At 42.4% G+C, this 17,341-nt stretch overlaps 1 protein-coding gene across 1 annotated transcript in view; it reads left to right on the forward strand.

Annotated features, from left to right (window-relative positions):
- The window catches only part of LOC101846278, a 31,002-nt gene extending 14,222 nt beyond the window's left edge, over positions 1 to 16,780 (forward strand). Inside the window, exons 2-7 of the mRNA XM_005095981.2 lie at positions 4,057 to 4,273; positions 5,217 to 5,395; positions 8,228 to 8,378; positions 11,303 to 11,641; positions 12,711 to 12,842; positions 14,169 to 16,780. Coding sequence (XP_005096038.1) covers positions 4,073 to 4,273; positions 5,217 to 5,395; positions 8,228 to 8,378; positions 11,303 to 11,641; positions 12,711 to 12,842; positions 14,169 to 16,118 — 2,952 coding nt within the window. The 5' untranslated portion in view covers positions 4,057 to 4,072 and the 3' untranslated portion in view covers positions 16,119 to 16,780. The remainder of the gene's footprint in view (positions 1 to 4,056; positions 4,274 to 5,216; positions 5,396 to 8,227; positions 8,379 to 11,302; positions 11,642 to 12,710; positions 12,843 to 14,168) is intronic.
- The last annotated feature ends 561 nt before the right edge of the window (positions 16,781 to 17,341 follow it).

A 17,341-nucleotide genomic window follows, 5' to 3' on the forward strand; every position in this document is an offset into this window, starting at 1 on the left:
TCACACACACAAACACACACACACACACACACACACGCACACACACACGCACACACACACACACACACACACACCCACACACACACACACACACACACACGCACAGGCGGGTGGTTGGCGGGTGCTCTAGTGTACTTTGCTCCTTCTTTCCTATCAAACATCTGTCGTCCTTACCTCTCCCCCTCTGTTTTGTGTATGTTACTCTTTAAAGTCTCTTGTGACACCTCTTTAATCTATTCTTCGGCACTTATATGACGTTATTGTGTTGCAAGTGCTGCAAAACTCTTACTAAAACAAAACTAAAACACACACTCTCTCTCATACACACACACGCGCACACACACACACACACACACACACACACACACACACACACACACACGTGGGTAGGGAGAAAGAAAGAGAGTGTGAGAGGGAAAGAGAGAGAGAGACGCAGAGAGAGAGAGAGAGAGAGAGAGAGAGAGAGAGAGAGAGAGAGGGGGGGAGAGAGAGAGAGAAGAGAGTATATGTGTGTGTGTAGACTGCCCAAGCACTACTTCCCTCCCTTCAGATTTTGACATCCTCGATATGGTCCAAAAGAGAGACATTGACATGGCCAACCTGTTTGGAATCAATGAAAGCGTAATGGGCGTCTTACTATTTAAATTTTTCTAGGGTGATAGTTGAATGAAATGTAACAATATCTCTAACAAATGGATCCTCGTCAGTCTAGTGTCTTAAGTGTACGTAAACCTGCCCGCTAGACTGTCAGACCCGATCCCATCACCCAGTAAGTGTTAAGTGTTTGGGTTTAACGCCCCTATCAACACTCTCATGTTATTTAAGAGGCGGGACCTCAGAATTTAACGCACATCTCCGACAGGATTGAACCGAATGGATTGAAAGCTTTAAACTCCCCATAAAACATTTCGAGTTCAAGAACTCAAGTTGTTTGGGACTCAAACCAGGACCATCCGCTCCATAGTCCAGCTTTGTACCAGCTAAACCAACAGTGCCCCTCATCACTCAGAAGCAACAAGTTATACTAGATCTAGATCTAGTGTTCATTCCCTTTTTAGGCTCTGCGCACACGAGCCCTCGTCCATGACTGTAATTATGCAAATGAGGCATTTTTGCCTGTTTGTGTCTCTATACTTCGAAGCCGTGTGACGAGAGGAAATTATTGTTCAAGTGCGCGCGGGGCGTCAAACAAATCTAGCTTGCGACTTTCTTGCTGTTTATCTATGGCTGGATTAATCTCCACTATTTACTACCTCAAACATTTACTGTCAGTGAGAGTTTTCAAAGAAGGAGAATTTATTAGCCGTTTTTCCAGATCCATAGCCAGTCCGGCCATGGCTGTGTGTTTGTCCTGGTGGTATATGTCGAGGGAAGAACAAACAACAACGGGGACACAAGAAATGAGGAAGGCTTTGTCAGTAAATTTGTACGGCCGCTGATACCCTCCAATCTCCTCCAATACCCAACCACTTGAGTTCCGACAGTTAGAAGGGATTTGATATAATCGGACCCTAAAGTAAATATACGCGTATGTACATAGTCACTAGTGAGACTCTTTAGTGTAGAAGTAATGTGCTTGCTTCTCAAGCCAAAGTATTTGGTTCGATCCTGAAATAATGCCAACATGGTAAGTACAATGAACAGTCAGTCAGACCTGCTCCGACGTCCACCTGTATAAGACAATCACTATTATAAACGGTCACTTAGCAACCGCATCCCCCCCCCCTTGCGTTTATGACACCGTGTAAAGCGTCCATCTAAGACAATCGCTTTTGTGCTCGTTTACTAGTGGCCATTTTTGGTCAATTTTTACTGTACTTAGAGTTAGGGATATAGATCTATTTTTCTCAGAGTAGCTCTACGCCATGTCCTAGGGAAGGTGGGATCGAGCACCTAGTAGTGCTGTAACACGACAAAACACTTGGACTTGCTGTGTGATCTTCCTAGACTTGTACAATAACCGACAAGGTTTTGATAGTACGAGTTCATGGCACTTTTTTAGAGTAGGTATTTTTACAACCCTATCGACCTAGTTAAGATCGTTAAAGGTGTAGGCTTCAGACCCAGCCTGTCAGGGCCAACCCGGGCTGAGAGGAGTACAACATGCCAGCAGAAATACCAAGATGGTGGGTTTTAAACAAATTACCCCCACTCAGGAATCGAACCCGGGCCTCCTGAGTGGTTACTTGTGTTGTGCTACGACAAAAGACTAGTGTACTATCTGTGTGCTGTTCATAGACTTGTGACATATAAAATACATGTACATGGTTTTGATAGTACAAGTCTTTGACACATATTGAGCTCATCAAAAACGCATTGAACTTTGGAATTTCTGCTTGAGTCTCCAGTGGGGAAGCGTTCGAAAGTAATCACTAATTACCAAAACACGATGAAATTAGTTCAGTGTTAATCAATTAATGAGTACCAGTGCTTTAGAAACCACTAAATTATTTCTTGACTGAGAGGAGGGACCGGCGCCCGTGATGTAGCAGTTAGGCTCTTCTTTTTCGCACTCAGAAGATGTGAGTGAGTTTGATTCCAATTCCTTGTATTGGGGAGAAGAGTCCCAATTCCTTGTATTGGGGAGAAGAGTCATTATTAAGTGTCTCTGTCTTTCTGCTGAGACGTTGTGTCCCTTACAGCCCGGGTTGGACTTTACAATACAGGCAGGGTCGAGGGGGGGGGGTGTTGAAGCATCCCACCTCCTGAACGATGTAAGTCGTGTCGACAGGGTGCTAAAAAAAACGATAGGGGGTAAAATTACAATTACCATAATTACAATACATGTACATGTACATGAAAGTCGAGGGGCACACTATTTAGTATATTGGCCCGCGTATAAATCAGTTACGCTGTTGGTTTAGAGGATCTGGATCTGCAGTCGAAATCTCGTAAAGATAAGAGACGGAAAAATAATGAAGACGTGTGAGACTGTAGTGAAATTGTGGGAATGTGTGTACTCTTACAACAGCGATAACACCAGGGCCCCCTGTGGGGTTACCCCCCTCTCTCCCTCTCGTTCTCTCTCTCTCTCTCTCTCTCTCTCTCTCTCTCTCTCTCTCTCTCTCTCTCTCTCTCACTCACACACACACACACACAGGAAGTTTTTCACTCTTTTTAATTTTCTTTTCGGGGACCAGAGAGCTCTTTCTTCTCTGTATATAGCTTTCTTGGCGGCCAGGTACTGTGTCGAATTAGATACATTATTCTATTTTCAAATGTGGGTTCGTTTTTGTTCAAATTCAACATTGCGATACTTATACTATAGTATAGTACATGGTTCAGGAATGAGTTTCGTGATAAAAATCCATATCTAATTTATTACTTGTGGGAAGTGGAGGGGGGATTTCACAAATCAAGAACTCTGTGTTAAAATCCTAGTAAATAGTTTAGTCATAGTTTTACGACACTCGCAACTACATAAGGTCATATTATGAGCTCGCGAAATACACGAGTTGGTTGCCCTCACGACAGTTCTTAGCACGGCTCCATTTTGGCCTAGGGCCAGATTTTTAAAAATTTAATTCATGGTAAAATTCCCAATCTAAAAATGACAATTTACATAATAATATTAAAATAATCGTATTTACAATTTAGTGAAAAGGCAGATGGCCTTTATAAAATCAAGAATTCTGTTGTGATCAACAACGGAGAACAGATCTTGTAATTTTGTACATTTAAAATACTTCCTTCAGGTCTCTCCAAATTCTGGACATTCTGCTAAGATGTGTCTCATACTAATAGTGAAATCTGTGAAGCATCCGACGCAGAACGGTTTCTCATCTCTCTGCAGAAGGTATTTGTGTGTCAGGGAGGCGTGTCCGATACGCAATCGAGTAAAAAATGACTTCGTCCTTTTTAGAGCGGCCCGATGGTTTTTGTGGGCCCAGGTTGGGCATGACGTTATGGAGTTTATTGTTGAGTTGTTTACTCCAATGTGTCTCCCACAGTCAGTCTGTAGGAGAGTGTTCTTCGTTGATTTCATCCTAGTAAATGAAGGCGTGCAAAATATTGATATTCGAAAAAGAAAATTACAATTTTGATGTTATGTTTCAGATAAACAAAGAAATGAATGGAGTCGAACGGTGTCGAGCAACAAGGCGTTCCAATATGGCTGAATGATACCCAGCAATGGATATCTGGACTAACAAAGCGCACAACATGTGATGACGTCATTTACGCAATATTGCACAGTTTCCAGGATCTTGATACTGATTTTGCAGACCGATATGCCATTGTTGAAATATGGCGAGGGGTTGAGAGGCCTTTGTCGGTGAGTACACAAGACTATACATACTTTGTATTGTGTTTTCGTTCATGCATCTATAGTTTGAACTTCAGGAGTGGGTGGTTGGAGTTGGAGGCGCCACTGGTTGGTCCTACTGCTTTTCTTTCCTTCTGTTGTTTATGTCTGTCTATCTTGCTTTCTTCTTACTATAAATGACCGTTATGGTGTCTATGTACTTGCACATACTCTTGAACTCGAGCTCAAAGTCGAAACCCGAGACCGAGAGGAATGAAGTCCCTCCATCATGAAGAGTAACTACCCCTACAGCTGGGGTGTTTGTCATACACAACAGTCCCTCACATACATGTACTTTCTTAATCTTCTGAGTATCTTTTATTTGTGCCAATCGGACCTGGTGCACAGTACAGAGTCCTCTCTTTAGATTACTTTTTGGTGCCGGTTTGCACCCCCCCCCCTCAAAAACACAAAAAACTACAACAACTACAGCAACAACAACAACAACAACAACAACAATATCAACAAAACGTAGTTAGCATTAATGAATTTAGATAAATAATTATCTGCAATTTGCTGTTTTGAATTGAACTCCTACTAACTTCCTGCTATACACATGTGGGTTATTTAATGGACGTTTTAATGACCCTGTGTTTATGGTAAAGCAGAAGGAAGAAAGGTGGAAAGGATAGAAAAAATTAAGGAAAGAAGATCCTCATGTGTTTTTCAGACCCTCAGAAAAGTAACAGCCCTGCTGAAGAGCTAAAGGTCTACCCATAACGGCTAAGCCACTGCTGGGTGATATTGACTGTACAGAATTTTTTTTTATATATCATTGATACAAAAACACCGTGCTCCATTTTTGTTCGTCAGAATTAGCAACAAAAACATATCTGCACTTTTGTTGAATGAAAATGGACGTCTTTAGATTTGTTCTTCCAAAACTACAAAGCTACTTTCCTTTAACTTCCAGGGAAGAACTAAAATCCTCAAAGTCTGGAACTTCTGGGGTGAGGAACAGGCAAATGTACAACTGAGCATGCGCAGCTTGGATGACTACTTCCTCCCGAGTGAATGCAGTCTGCGCATGCGTAATGGTCAGATACACCGGAAGGGGACTAGAAGACGGTCCCGCCATAGTGCCCAATGCAGGTGTGTGTTTGCTTTTTGGATGTTGGTGTGGAGAGAGTGTCAGCAATCGATATGCGTTTGTGTGTGAGTGAGAAAGGAGATGGGGATGCGAGAGAAAGAGAAAGAGTGAAAGAGATGGGGCCATATGAAAGAGGTGAAAAGTGGAGGGACAGAGAGAAAGAGGGGGTATGGGAGTGTGAGAGAGGGAGGGAGAGAGAGTAAGAGAGAGAGACACAAAGAGAGAGAGAGAGAGAGAGAGAGAGAGAGAGAGAGAGAGAGAGAGAGAGACAGATGGGGAGGAGGTGCTTAGTAGTTTAAACTGAGAAAGAGAAAATACGTGGAAACAGACTGCGGCAAAGACAGACAAACTTTTAGACATGATGTAGTCATTGACAGGAACAGAAAAAAGACGGAGGGAATGCGTCGAATGAGAGAGTAATTTGTGAATATTTCTCTGTGTTTATTTGGGTCCTTGATTTTTGTGAGTCTATGCATGAGTTTACAAATGTGTTTAAAGCATCCTTTAACCGAAATGCACACTTTTTTTCAATTTATCTTGCGTGATCTCTAAGCCCCTACTCGCTTTACAATTCTCTCTGATTAACCGGGGGTTTTTTTTAATCTAAGTTTTCAACATATTTTTATGGGAACTACACAGCATAGCTGACACATTTCGGCAAGATGAAATTATTTGCCCCGTCATTTGTAGGTCAGCCTCTTTACGGTTCTGTGAAAAACAAAGATATGAGTTTGATTTCCAGTCGGGCAAGTCAATGCTACGTCATGTAGTTCAGACTGTTATCTGGGGCCTGAGGAAGGGTGCTGTGTCCTACTCTTCCTGGCAGGGTTGAAGCAACCTGTCTTCTGAATGATACGAGGGCTGTCCCATGGAAAACCGGAATTTGGCTTTAATTTGAAAACTATTCAATATTTTCACATTCTGTAAACGCACACTTGTAAAACAATCATATTGAAATTTCCCGATTGAACACCATGAGCATCGCACAAACCAAACGAACACAGCAGTTCTCCATAGATGGCTACCCACTTGGAAAATTGGTCAAGGATAGAAGTGAGATCTGTCATTCGGTTTCTGACCGCAAAAGGTCTCAAACCTATAGAAATACACGCTGAAATAAAGTCATTTTATTGGGAGAAAGTAATGGCAAAGTCACAGGTATATGAGTGGAGTAGTAAGTTCAAAGCCGGGCATACGAATATCAATGACAAAGTTCACCCGGGACCTTGTTCTTCTGCCAAGACTGAGGACAACAAGAGTCGCGTTAACGAACTAATTCAAACAGACAGGCGCCTAAAAATCCTCGAGATTTCCGAGTCGCTAAACATTTCAAAGTCAACTGTCCATAGGATAGTGTTTGATGAGCTGCACTATCGAAAGGTCTCTGCTCGATGGGTCCCAAAAGAGCTGACTGCTGACCACAAGACGCGTCGTGTTGAAGTGTCTCAGACTTTGTTGAATCGTTGTCGCCAAGCTGTCACGGGAGTCTTGAACGCATCTTTAGACCTCCAACAATACGATGAAGCATTTCTGAGAAGCATTATTACAGGTGATGAGACTTGGATACACTACATGACCCCTGAGACGAAGAGGGATTCAATGGTTTGGAAGCACACGTCTTCACCTCCCCCGAAAAAGTTTAGAGTTCATCCATCGGTGAAGAAACTCATGGCCACGGTTTTCTGGGATGCTAAGAGTGTTCTGCTTCTTGACATTCTGGAACCAGGACAAACTGTCAATGCTAACAGATACTGCCAGACTCTTGATAAGTTAAGAGAGGTTGTGCGCCGAAAAAGACCTGGTCGGTTGTCCAGCGGGGTCATTTTGCAGCATGACAACGCAACGCCACACACGGCAAACGCAACGAAAGACTGGATCCAAAGGTTCGGCTGGGAAGTTCTGCCACACCCACCTCACAGTCCTGACTTGGCCCCGTCAGATTATCACCTTTTTGGACCAATGAAACGCCATATTTCTGGACAGCGATTCACCGACGACTAAGACCTCGTGGAAGCCGTGAAAGATTGGTTGAAATCCCTTAACAACAAATATTCTTCAGGGACGGTATCTTCTCCCTGATCCAGTGATGGAAAAAATGCGTCCAGCGGAATGGTGATTACATTGAAAAATAAAGCACACGCTGAGGTATGATGTGTTACAGTTTTATTATAATAGGACACAGATTGTTGCTTTTATGGACCTTTTCCGGTTTTCCGTGGGACAGCCCTCGTATAAGTTGAATATTTTGCAGTAAGTTGTAGTTAGAATAAGGGGCTGTTCAAATATAACCGTACACCTTTTTGGGATCCCCCCCCCCCCTTTTACACTTTTCTTACATCCCCCCCCCCCCTTCCCAATCCCGTAGTATTACATTGTTCGCTCATTATAATAATAATATGACATGTATATCGCGCCAATCCGTGTTACAATCATTGTTCTATGCGCTTTGCATAATATACATAAAAAATATGCTCACACACACATACAAGCACACAGTAATATGCAGTTTTACATTCACATAACAAAAATAACAGTAAATCATTCAAGCAAAATATGACATACACTCTTTCTTACTAATAAGGGGGGAAAGTCAACACACTGGGTCTGCAGGGGCAATAATAATAATAATATAGTGTAAAGCGCACAGAGCCTGTAGTCAAGCGTGGATATGCCCTATGTATATGTCATTTATTGTTATTATTATTATTATTATTATTATTACTGTTGTTATTATTATTATTATATTATTATTATTATTATTATTATTACTGTTATTATTATTATTATTATTATTATTATTATTATTAATATTATTATTATTATTTATCCTCCAGGTGTCAGAAAAAGCAGTCATGTTCCCGGTGTTCCCGCATTCGCCACTTGGAGAAACTGGTCAAGAGAGTGGTCAGTCAGGAGAGGAAGCTACAGGACTTACAAGAGCGAATCTCGGACATGGACGATCTCATCGACAGACACGAGCATTGGGTCAGTAACACGGTTAATACCTCGAGGCTGTTGTGCTTTGCAAGTTGTCTGGGTACGACAGCAAGTTGGCACATTTCATTCCCAAAATATTATTAAAATTAATAGAATGCCTTACCGTGACAACGGAAACGTTTATGTTTGTACCCTGTGCCCTTTGACGAAATTGTTCACCTTTGATCCATATAGCGTGTCTTAATAAAAGTACCCATTGGCAGGATCGGAACTGGTTGAATACCGTCGGGTCGGATCGCGCTTAGCCGGGTCGATTAATAAACGACAGTTTCAATGTACACTATGAATAGCCCCCTGCCTTGCTTCATCGATTTTGACCCGGATGTGAAGCAGAGAAACCTTTGACCTCTTGCAACCGAGAAACTTGGTGCAGATGTCATATTCAGCGTTGTGATAGACATGATTACTGCGTTCACAACTAGCTATTTCCATCAAAAATTGATTATCGATAAGAGTAGGCTTCGGCCGCCACCCGGGCAAAATTCAAAATTTCCTACCAACTGAAAAGGTTTGGTGTGTCCCGCGCGCTCCTATGACCTTATGCAGTTGCGAGCGCCGTAGAACACTGATTTACAAAATACTGTGGAGTCTTAATATAGCCACACGTTGACTGTATTAACCAGTCAGAACGATAGTCTTGCGATTAACTGAAGCTCACTCTCGACTACAGTTGGCATCTCTACTCTTGTTGACTGCACGCGGAACCTTTTCTTACTTTCAGTTTATTGGCTTAAATTGAGTCAGTTGTTGCGCTACATACTGACCAGCTTCTGTGGTGTAGTGATTAAATGCTTCGCTGCCGCACGCAAGAGACCCGAATGCGATTCCCGGGTGGGGAGAACATTTTTATCGATTACTTCAATCTATCTGCTGTGATGTACCCCTCTCAGCCCGGGTTGGCCCTGGCAGGCAGGGTCGGAACCCCGCCTTCTAAACTATCTGAATTGTGTCGATGTAGGTGTACAAACACACACATAAAAGATTTAAACGGCCGCGGTTAGCACTTCTACTACTATAGTCGAGAGCGTGATGCGCCTTTAAGCTGACATTCCATATGCCCGAAAAACCGATGCGAACTTCGGGTACGAAATTCGCGTGCGATGAAAAAGGAGCCCTCCTTCCATATACCCGAAATCCATATCCATCATCTAACTGAAATCACGGCGCCAGTTCAGTCAGAGCTAGCACTCTACGTTGAAAGCTAGAGCATTTTGCTGTTAGAACTCCTGTTCCTACGAAAGCAGGCTTTAAATTGCTTTGTTCCAGACTTGATGATGGCCTTCCCTTCATAAGCTTTGCTTTCTTGGGTCGTTTTCTTTTCGAAGCTTCGGTCCTATCACCGACAGCGCTGGCTGATGTGGCTGGACAGCAATATTAAGTTATAATTAATGCATGTTAGAAGTTATATTCAAGTGTATTTAACGGGGGGTGGGGGTGGTAAGTGAAATGCTATTTTTTGTTATTACATGATTTAAACGATAAATGATAGCATAGATATATCTAGATCTAGATTACATAGACTCCCGAAAGTTTCCCACAAGCTTAAAAAAAGTGGTTGCCAAGGAAATGGCAGCCACCTTGAAAATAAACACTTCTTTTCAGTCTTAGTTTTAACACTTCTCTCTCGAACCAAGGAAATCAACATATCAACGTTTTCCCCACTTACCTAGTGCTTCTATCATGTTCTATGCTGCTTCGTTCCTTTGAAGTAGATTTGGCGGGAAATAAGCCCCGCCCACTTCACGAAGAATTCGGGGGCCGAAGAAAAAAGTTTCGCAACCTCGTGCGGAACAAAATCTTCGCATGCGAATTTCGGACTCGGCCGTGCGAAATTCCAGTAGATCTATATGGATTTACTCAATGACAAAAAGGTTGGTGCCAAAAAAATAGTTCGCACGTGAAATTCGCACCCGAAATTCGCATCGGTTTTTCGGGCATATGGAATGTCCGCTTTTCTCCCTTGCCTTTCATTTTGCTCAAACTGAGTCAACTGATGCCCTCCATGATGAACCGGAAGTGCGTCAGAGGGCACATTTTGGATACCATATTATGCAGTCAAAACACAATATCTCTAACCAGTGAAATAGGATTTGAAATCGCAGTATCATTCCCCTCTATATTTAGCCTCAGTGTAAAATGAGGCGGTTTCGTTGTAGACAGGGTCAGTGTCGTTTTTTTTTATGTCAGTGTCTTTACGCCCCAATCTACACAATTTAGATCACCTAGGAGGCGGGCTTCCGACCCTGCCTGTGACGCCGATCCGGGCTGAAAGGAATATAACATCCAAGCAGAAAGGCCGAGATACTCGATATAAAAAAATGTGTCCCTACCCGAGAATGGAACTCGAGTCTCCTCTGTATGACGCACCCATAGAGATGGCTATGAAAAAGGAAGTTTTAGTGTCCTATAGGCCGTGTAAGCGATTAAACATTTTACCCCGAAAAGTTTATTCACAAATATTTATGTGACCAAAATGTGTCCTCAGCTATGCGTTCAGTTTACTGAAGAGTGTTTCCCAATATTTGTCTTTGGGGCTCGGCAAAAGAGTTTGAATTTCAACACTTGAAAACCCTGTGGTTGTGCAGCCATTTTGAACTCAACACTTGACCTTCAACTTGGCTAGAATGTTTTGTAATTAATGCCTTGGAATGTATGCTGTAAACGTCTCTCTCTCTCTCTCTCTCTCTCTCTCTCTCTCTCTCTCTCTCTCTCTCTCCCTCAACTTTACCGCTGACCAAACAGTATGATCGGTGCCTTGGTACCATGGTATCAGTTAAAATCTCTCAATAAGCCTCTGTCCCCAGATGTGCTGCACCAATTTATGTATTGGCCGAGCCATATGTTGTAATGCGCGGATGTATGGCCCAAAGGCCTTTGTAAACTATAAAATCATCCTGAACTCTTGTCCCCAGATCCACGAAAGACGAGTTCTCCAAAACGGCCTTGACTATGTCCAAAGGTCGTATCTCAAAGGTCAAAGCAACAACAACTGTGGCCCAACCAACGCTGAGAATGCTGACGTCACCAAACTGTTCGCTGACGACTTCAAGCTCGTGTTTCTGGACAGCAGCCCAAACGAGATGCCAGAAATCGTGCAAGTCTGTGAGCAGATCTGGCAACTGGACGGCCAGCTGTCCGCTCGCTGGGGGGACATAACTAGTCTGACCACGGAGCTGGAGCAACAGGCTCACGGAAAAGGGCCGGAGCTAGAGGATGATGACGGGACTAGAATGGAAATAGAGAAATGCCGTGTACGTCACAGGGTATCACTGCAAGCGTCTGTTTCTTTTGATAGTACGAACAGATATAAAATATGTGATCGAGAAAGAGCAGGATAATGTAGGGTTTTTGGGAGTATACGAGCAGAGAAAGAAATGGCAAACCAAATCTGTAGAATTACGTGTCTGGCGGATGCTCTGTTGTGGTTTGCTCCTTCTTTCTTTCCTATCAAACATCTGACATGCATATTTCTCCTTCTCTTTGTTTTCTTTTTTCTTTTTTTTTCTTTTGGGGGGGGGGGGTTCTTACTATTTTGTAGCACCTCTAATCTGCGGCACTTATGGGACCTAATTGCGTTGCAAGTTCCGTAAAACTGTTACTCAACGACATCTATTGAAGATCTGGCACTTCACATCGAAGATTATGATTATCAGAGCTAATATTTGCTAACATATTTGCAATCTCATTTTTACAAATTCTTGATGCTGCTCTTGTGATTGCTATCACTGCTGTGGTTTTGTTGCTAGGAGCTGCAATTATTGCTACTGTTTTTCCTCTCTCGTATCTGTTTGTGTTGGTGCTGTAGGTCTAGAAGATAATATACTTCTAGATCGCACACTGTCATGGCCGCCGCTCTTTTCTCTCAATAGAAACTTAACTGCGAAAGGTTCCCATTAGGGGCTGCATTAATGCACCAAACTGAAAGATAATAAACCCCTCTCGATATAGTCGAGTGTGCGCAAAATCCCCCCCCCCACACACACACACACACACACACACACACACCTCTAACTCTAAGCTTGCCCTTCATTTGGCTCAAGTTGAGTCAAATGTAGCACACCATAGTGAACCGAAAATACGACAGAGTGCTTGATCTGGGATACATACAACACTCGTGCATTTGGCTAGAATTTTTACATTATTTCTTTAAACAAGCAAAAATCGTTCCCTTGCATTTTCAAGAGAGCGACTTTTAATTAATGATTCTGAGATTACTAATAAAAATAAAATCGTTCATGTCACCATTGTCCAGTTTTATGCTTAAGCATTGTGACTAAGATTTTTTTTTTTAATGTCATAATTGTCTGCTCCCCCCGACAGACGCAGTTGTTCCGTCTTGTAACGTCACACCTTACCCGAGAGCACCAAGAGCTTGAGCTGGACCGGAAGTTGGCCGTATGCGTGGAGACGCTGCGTACGCAGACATTTGAGCTCGCAGAGTTGAACAGACAGGTAAACAAACAGCATCGGTTCGCAGTGAAAGACGTCTTGGGGCAAATGTAAAGAGATTAAATAAACTTGACATTAACAGATGGCAATTGTTCTGATTATCAATCTTTGATGCTCAAAGTCGAACGACAGGCAATTATTACTAACTAATAGAAATTTATCGAACTTACCAACTGTGCCTTCAGGCATCTTTAACCGGAAGTTGTGTTGAAGCGCCTAGCAGGCTGCTGAAACAGCTCTATGCATTTTTTTCGCCATTTCTCAGGATTATGACTTGTGTTTTCTAGGAATTTAATATCATGTCAAAGCCCTTGATTTGCTAAAGACATCTTAAACATTTTCTGTTCCTACAGGCCTATCCTTCATAAGCTTTTAACGTTATCTTTCATTATAGTTGTTCTGTTCCTATGTCTGGATGAAAATAGTCTGTGTGTGTGTGTGTGTGTGTGTGTGTGTATGTGTGTGTGTGTGTGTGTGTGTGTGTGTGTGTGTGTGTGTGTGTGTGTGTGTGTGTGTGTGTGTGTGTGCTTTAATGTATATCGCATGAGAAGAAAGATAGTAGTAAGAAAGGTTTTTTGAAAAATGGGTATTCAAATGTATAGCGCATTGAGCTACTTTTTTGGAAATGCGCTATATAAATGTTACATATTATTATTTATTTTTTTATTATTATTATTATTATTATTATTATTATTATTATTATTATTATTATTATTATTATTATTATTATTATTTATCTTCAGAAAGAATCTTTACGATGTTTAATAACCTTAAAAACGCAGTAAATGCCGAACAGAAAAATTATAGGCCTATAGATCTAGCCCAAGCACGTATAAAGACAATTTCTCATTTGCTTTGATTACAATTTTGAGACAAACGATTTACTTTTTTTAGACTTTGAAATGTGTTGTTTTGTATGAGTTTAACACTGGACAGGAAAATGATACGCCATTTCGAAGACGCTGGCATACCTTTAATCCATTCATAGAGCTACAATACTGTGATTTTGTTTCGGGGTTGTGGGGGGGGGGGTGTATTATTATTTCTAATATTATTATGATTATTATTACTATTATTATTATTATTATTATTAATATTAATATTATTATTTTGGATGAGTGAAACATCTAAATTGAGTCAAATAGGTATTTCGAAGCCAGATCAAATTCAATTTTATGGAAAGATAAGGCTGTTAAAAAGACTTCCCAAGATTAAAGTTAAAGAGAATCACGTACACTTAAAATGACCCAGAATCCTAACAATGAGAAACCAAATGCAATCTTTCATACTGTCTACATTTCATTCCCTCTTTTCTCTCTCTCGCCCAAGCTGGAATCGGTGGATTCCTCAGATACAGCTGTGCCTGGTCACCTCCGCTCTGAGTTTGACGTCTGCTCTCCTGGGTTTACGTCGTCTGCAACCTCATCCCCTGTCACTCCCACACAAACATATTCAAGTTCATCTCCTGATACCTACACTTCTCACAAGAATCCGCCAGTGATTCCCAAGAGTCATTACAACGCCTACCATCACCCAGATAGGTACCGGGGTCTACCCCAGCAGATACAGCAGCCTGCCGGTCCGCACACGCGTGTTTTTGACCACGGAATCTCAGATGCAAGTAACCAAAGTCACAGTACACACTCGGCGCTTGCGTCTCGTCAAGTTTTAAATCCTGCGATTGAAGATCAAAATACTGTCGATTTTGGAGAGAACAGCAATCAAACTTCTGTTCCATTCAAATCCATACATAATTCGAATAGCAGCTACAATATGGACCAAACATACGGCCGAAATGTAGGTTCTCGTAACGTGAATAAAAATTATCCTCCTTGCAAAAGTGAACATCAGGTATCTCCATCTAGAGATACTTCATATGGTTCAAATGGTCAATCCAGAACACAGAAGAGTGTTTTGTCAGTGATCGATTCGCCTGTTACTCAAAACGACTTTTACACGGTTAGTCACAGAAAAGATCAGGACAGTTCAAAAACAAAATCGAATACTTCGTCGGATGCTTCGAAACAAACTAGCAATGTCATGATACATAATCCTCATTCTCACATAAATGCCAACGATAGGGAAATGAATGAAACATTCCCTGAATATTCACGTCAAAATACTCGAGCAGTTGACTCTCCACACTACCAAAGGAACGTGTTGGGTTATGACAACAAAGAGTCGCCGCGAAATAGTCAAGCAGGCTGTCCTCCTCACCCAGGTCAAACGGTACAAGATTACTCGAAATCAACAAACAGTTTCCAAACATTTCGCACCAGCGACGGTCAAGAATCAAAGGACAGCACTAGACAAGGATCAACAAATAGCCGGTTTCAAATTAACCCAAGTACACGAACGCGCGCAGACGCGGGATCTTTTGTTACTCGCGCAAACACTGACAAGTGGCCAGATTGGACGGACGCTCGAAACTACAACCCCATTCTTTCTAACGGGAACGACAGGCCAGAAATGCGAGGCGGGTCCGGCGCGAAGAGGAAAGCAGACGACGTGTTTGCCCCGACCGCTCGAGTTTCCCCGGATGGAGAATCTGGCAATGACAGTAATGCCAGGGAGGACAATTCCAAGAACAATGGTCTCGATTTCTCAGGGGAGTACAAGCATGCTGGATCAAACGGCCAAAACAGTGACCTTTACGTCAACAAAACTCAAACTGGTAGCAGCAGCTCAAACCCCACTTGCCCTCCACGGAACGTTTACTACAACGGGGGGATCAATTCTCAGCAGATTTTCCCATCACATCACATCACAAATGGCGGCCCGAATACAGGTCGGAAAAATAACCCACCGCCGTTCAGACAGAGCCGAGATGCGAGTTGGCCAATTCAACAGTCCGCTGGTCAAAACAGCTCAAACCAAGGCTACGTCCCAACTCATAATGGCATTTACAAATCCAATCTAGTCACGAGTTCGGCGCATTCCTCTGAAACCAGAGCGAGTCTATTCTCAAAACAATCAAGAACGGTTCGCTTTGCTGATAGGCCAGAAGAGAGCATATCCCAGCATCCAAGAATAAATCCGTATAGACCACCAGACCAAATTCAAACCAAGAAACCTTTTGTGCTTCATGAGCCTGCACAAGTAAGATCAAAAGTGGGTCAGTTTGTGCCATATCCGCCCACTTTTGGAGTCAACAATTCCGGATTTGTTCTTCCAGGTAGTTGGGGGACCGGAGGCGAGCATACTTCTGTGGACACCACCGACTCGGACACCGGCTTGGGCTCCATGCACTCGGATGAGCAAACAGTCACTCTCGTGTGAGAGTAAAACGTCATGGAATGCTAATTGCAAGGGGAGTGCAAAGTTGGTGGTCTAAGGTCATTGTTTTAACTGTCTCTTTCAAACGTCACTGTCTTTGTGAACCGGTGTCTGTAGTGTGGGGGATAGGCGCTTTGCTGTCGCACGCAGAAGACCCGAGTTCGATTCCCGAGGGGGGGAGGAAATTTCCTTCCAGTGTCTCGGTCTTTCTAATGGGTTGATGGTCCCTTTCAGCTCGAGTTGGCCCTGACAGGCAGGGTGGGTGCCCGCCTCCTAAATGATCTAAGTTGTGTCGATGTGGTGGTAAAACACCCTTCATTTGTTTAGTCTTATGACGTAATCTGGAGCAGTTAACGATGATGTTCTTTTTCTAAACATTGATGTTATTACCTCTGAATGTGGTTGCTGATACTGCCGTTTAAACGTCTTTACTATTGTAGTTTATTAGTTATGTTGCACGCTGTTTTCATAGAGAGACAGCTGTACACAGCGTAACACGACAACCTGATTCATATTTTTGTCGCCCCACGTAAAGTACAGGGAGGTCAACAACAAAAACTGTACAACTTCCTTGGTTAATATATTCCTACACACTGAAGTTTTGCGTTTCAAATTTGTACACAGTATTTGGAAGCCAAAAGGAATGTGTCTGATATTCATTTTAGATAAATCCACAGAACAGTTTTGCCTTGCATAGCGCGTAAAAAACAACCCATTTTCAGCTATGTCCCCATTTTTTTGTAGCAAGACGCACTAGTTTTCATTAGGCCTACCACTAAAAACCCCAACTATTGCGCCATATTACAAACTACTGTAGTCTAACAGGCTAACAGAAGTTTGCAGATAGTTTTTCTCAAGTTTCCTTTGCCTGCTGAGATCATGGCTAAGATCAGTAAAGAGCAGAGAGCTTTTTGTATTGAACATTTCTTCGCCACTAACTCATTTCGTAAGTTTTGCACAAGGAACGAAATAATGTTGAAGTGCCCTTAAGACCTTCTTTGATGTCAAGGGTGAAAATGGTCCATCGTTAGGACCAGTAGAGAATCAGAACTAAATAATCCCAGACAAAACAACCACTTCAGGTCAAACACACACCGTTCGCACCGCTTAACGTCACCGGGGTGCAGAATTCAGTAGATGAGCCCTGTTACATGTCTGATCGTAGACGATGTCTGCTGCAATGACTTTCCTACTTCTCAACGTTCCGCATTCTCAAGGCAGAACTT

Source organism: Aplysia californica, unplaced genomic scaffold (genome assembly GCF_000002075.1).
Source record: "Aplysia californica isolate F4 #8 unplaced genomic scaffold, AplCal3.0 scaffold00118, whole genome shotgun sequence".
Lineage (NCBI taxonomy): Eukaryota > Metazoa > Mollusca > Gastropoda > Aplysiida > Aplysiidae > Aplysia > Aplysia californica.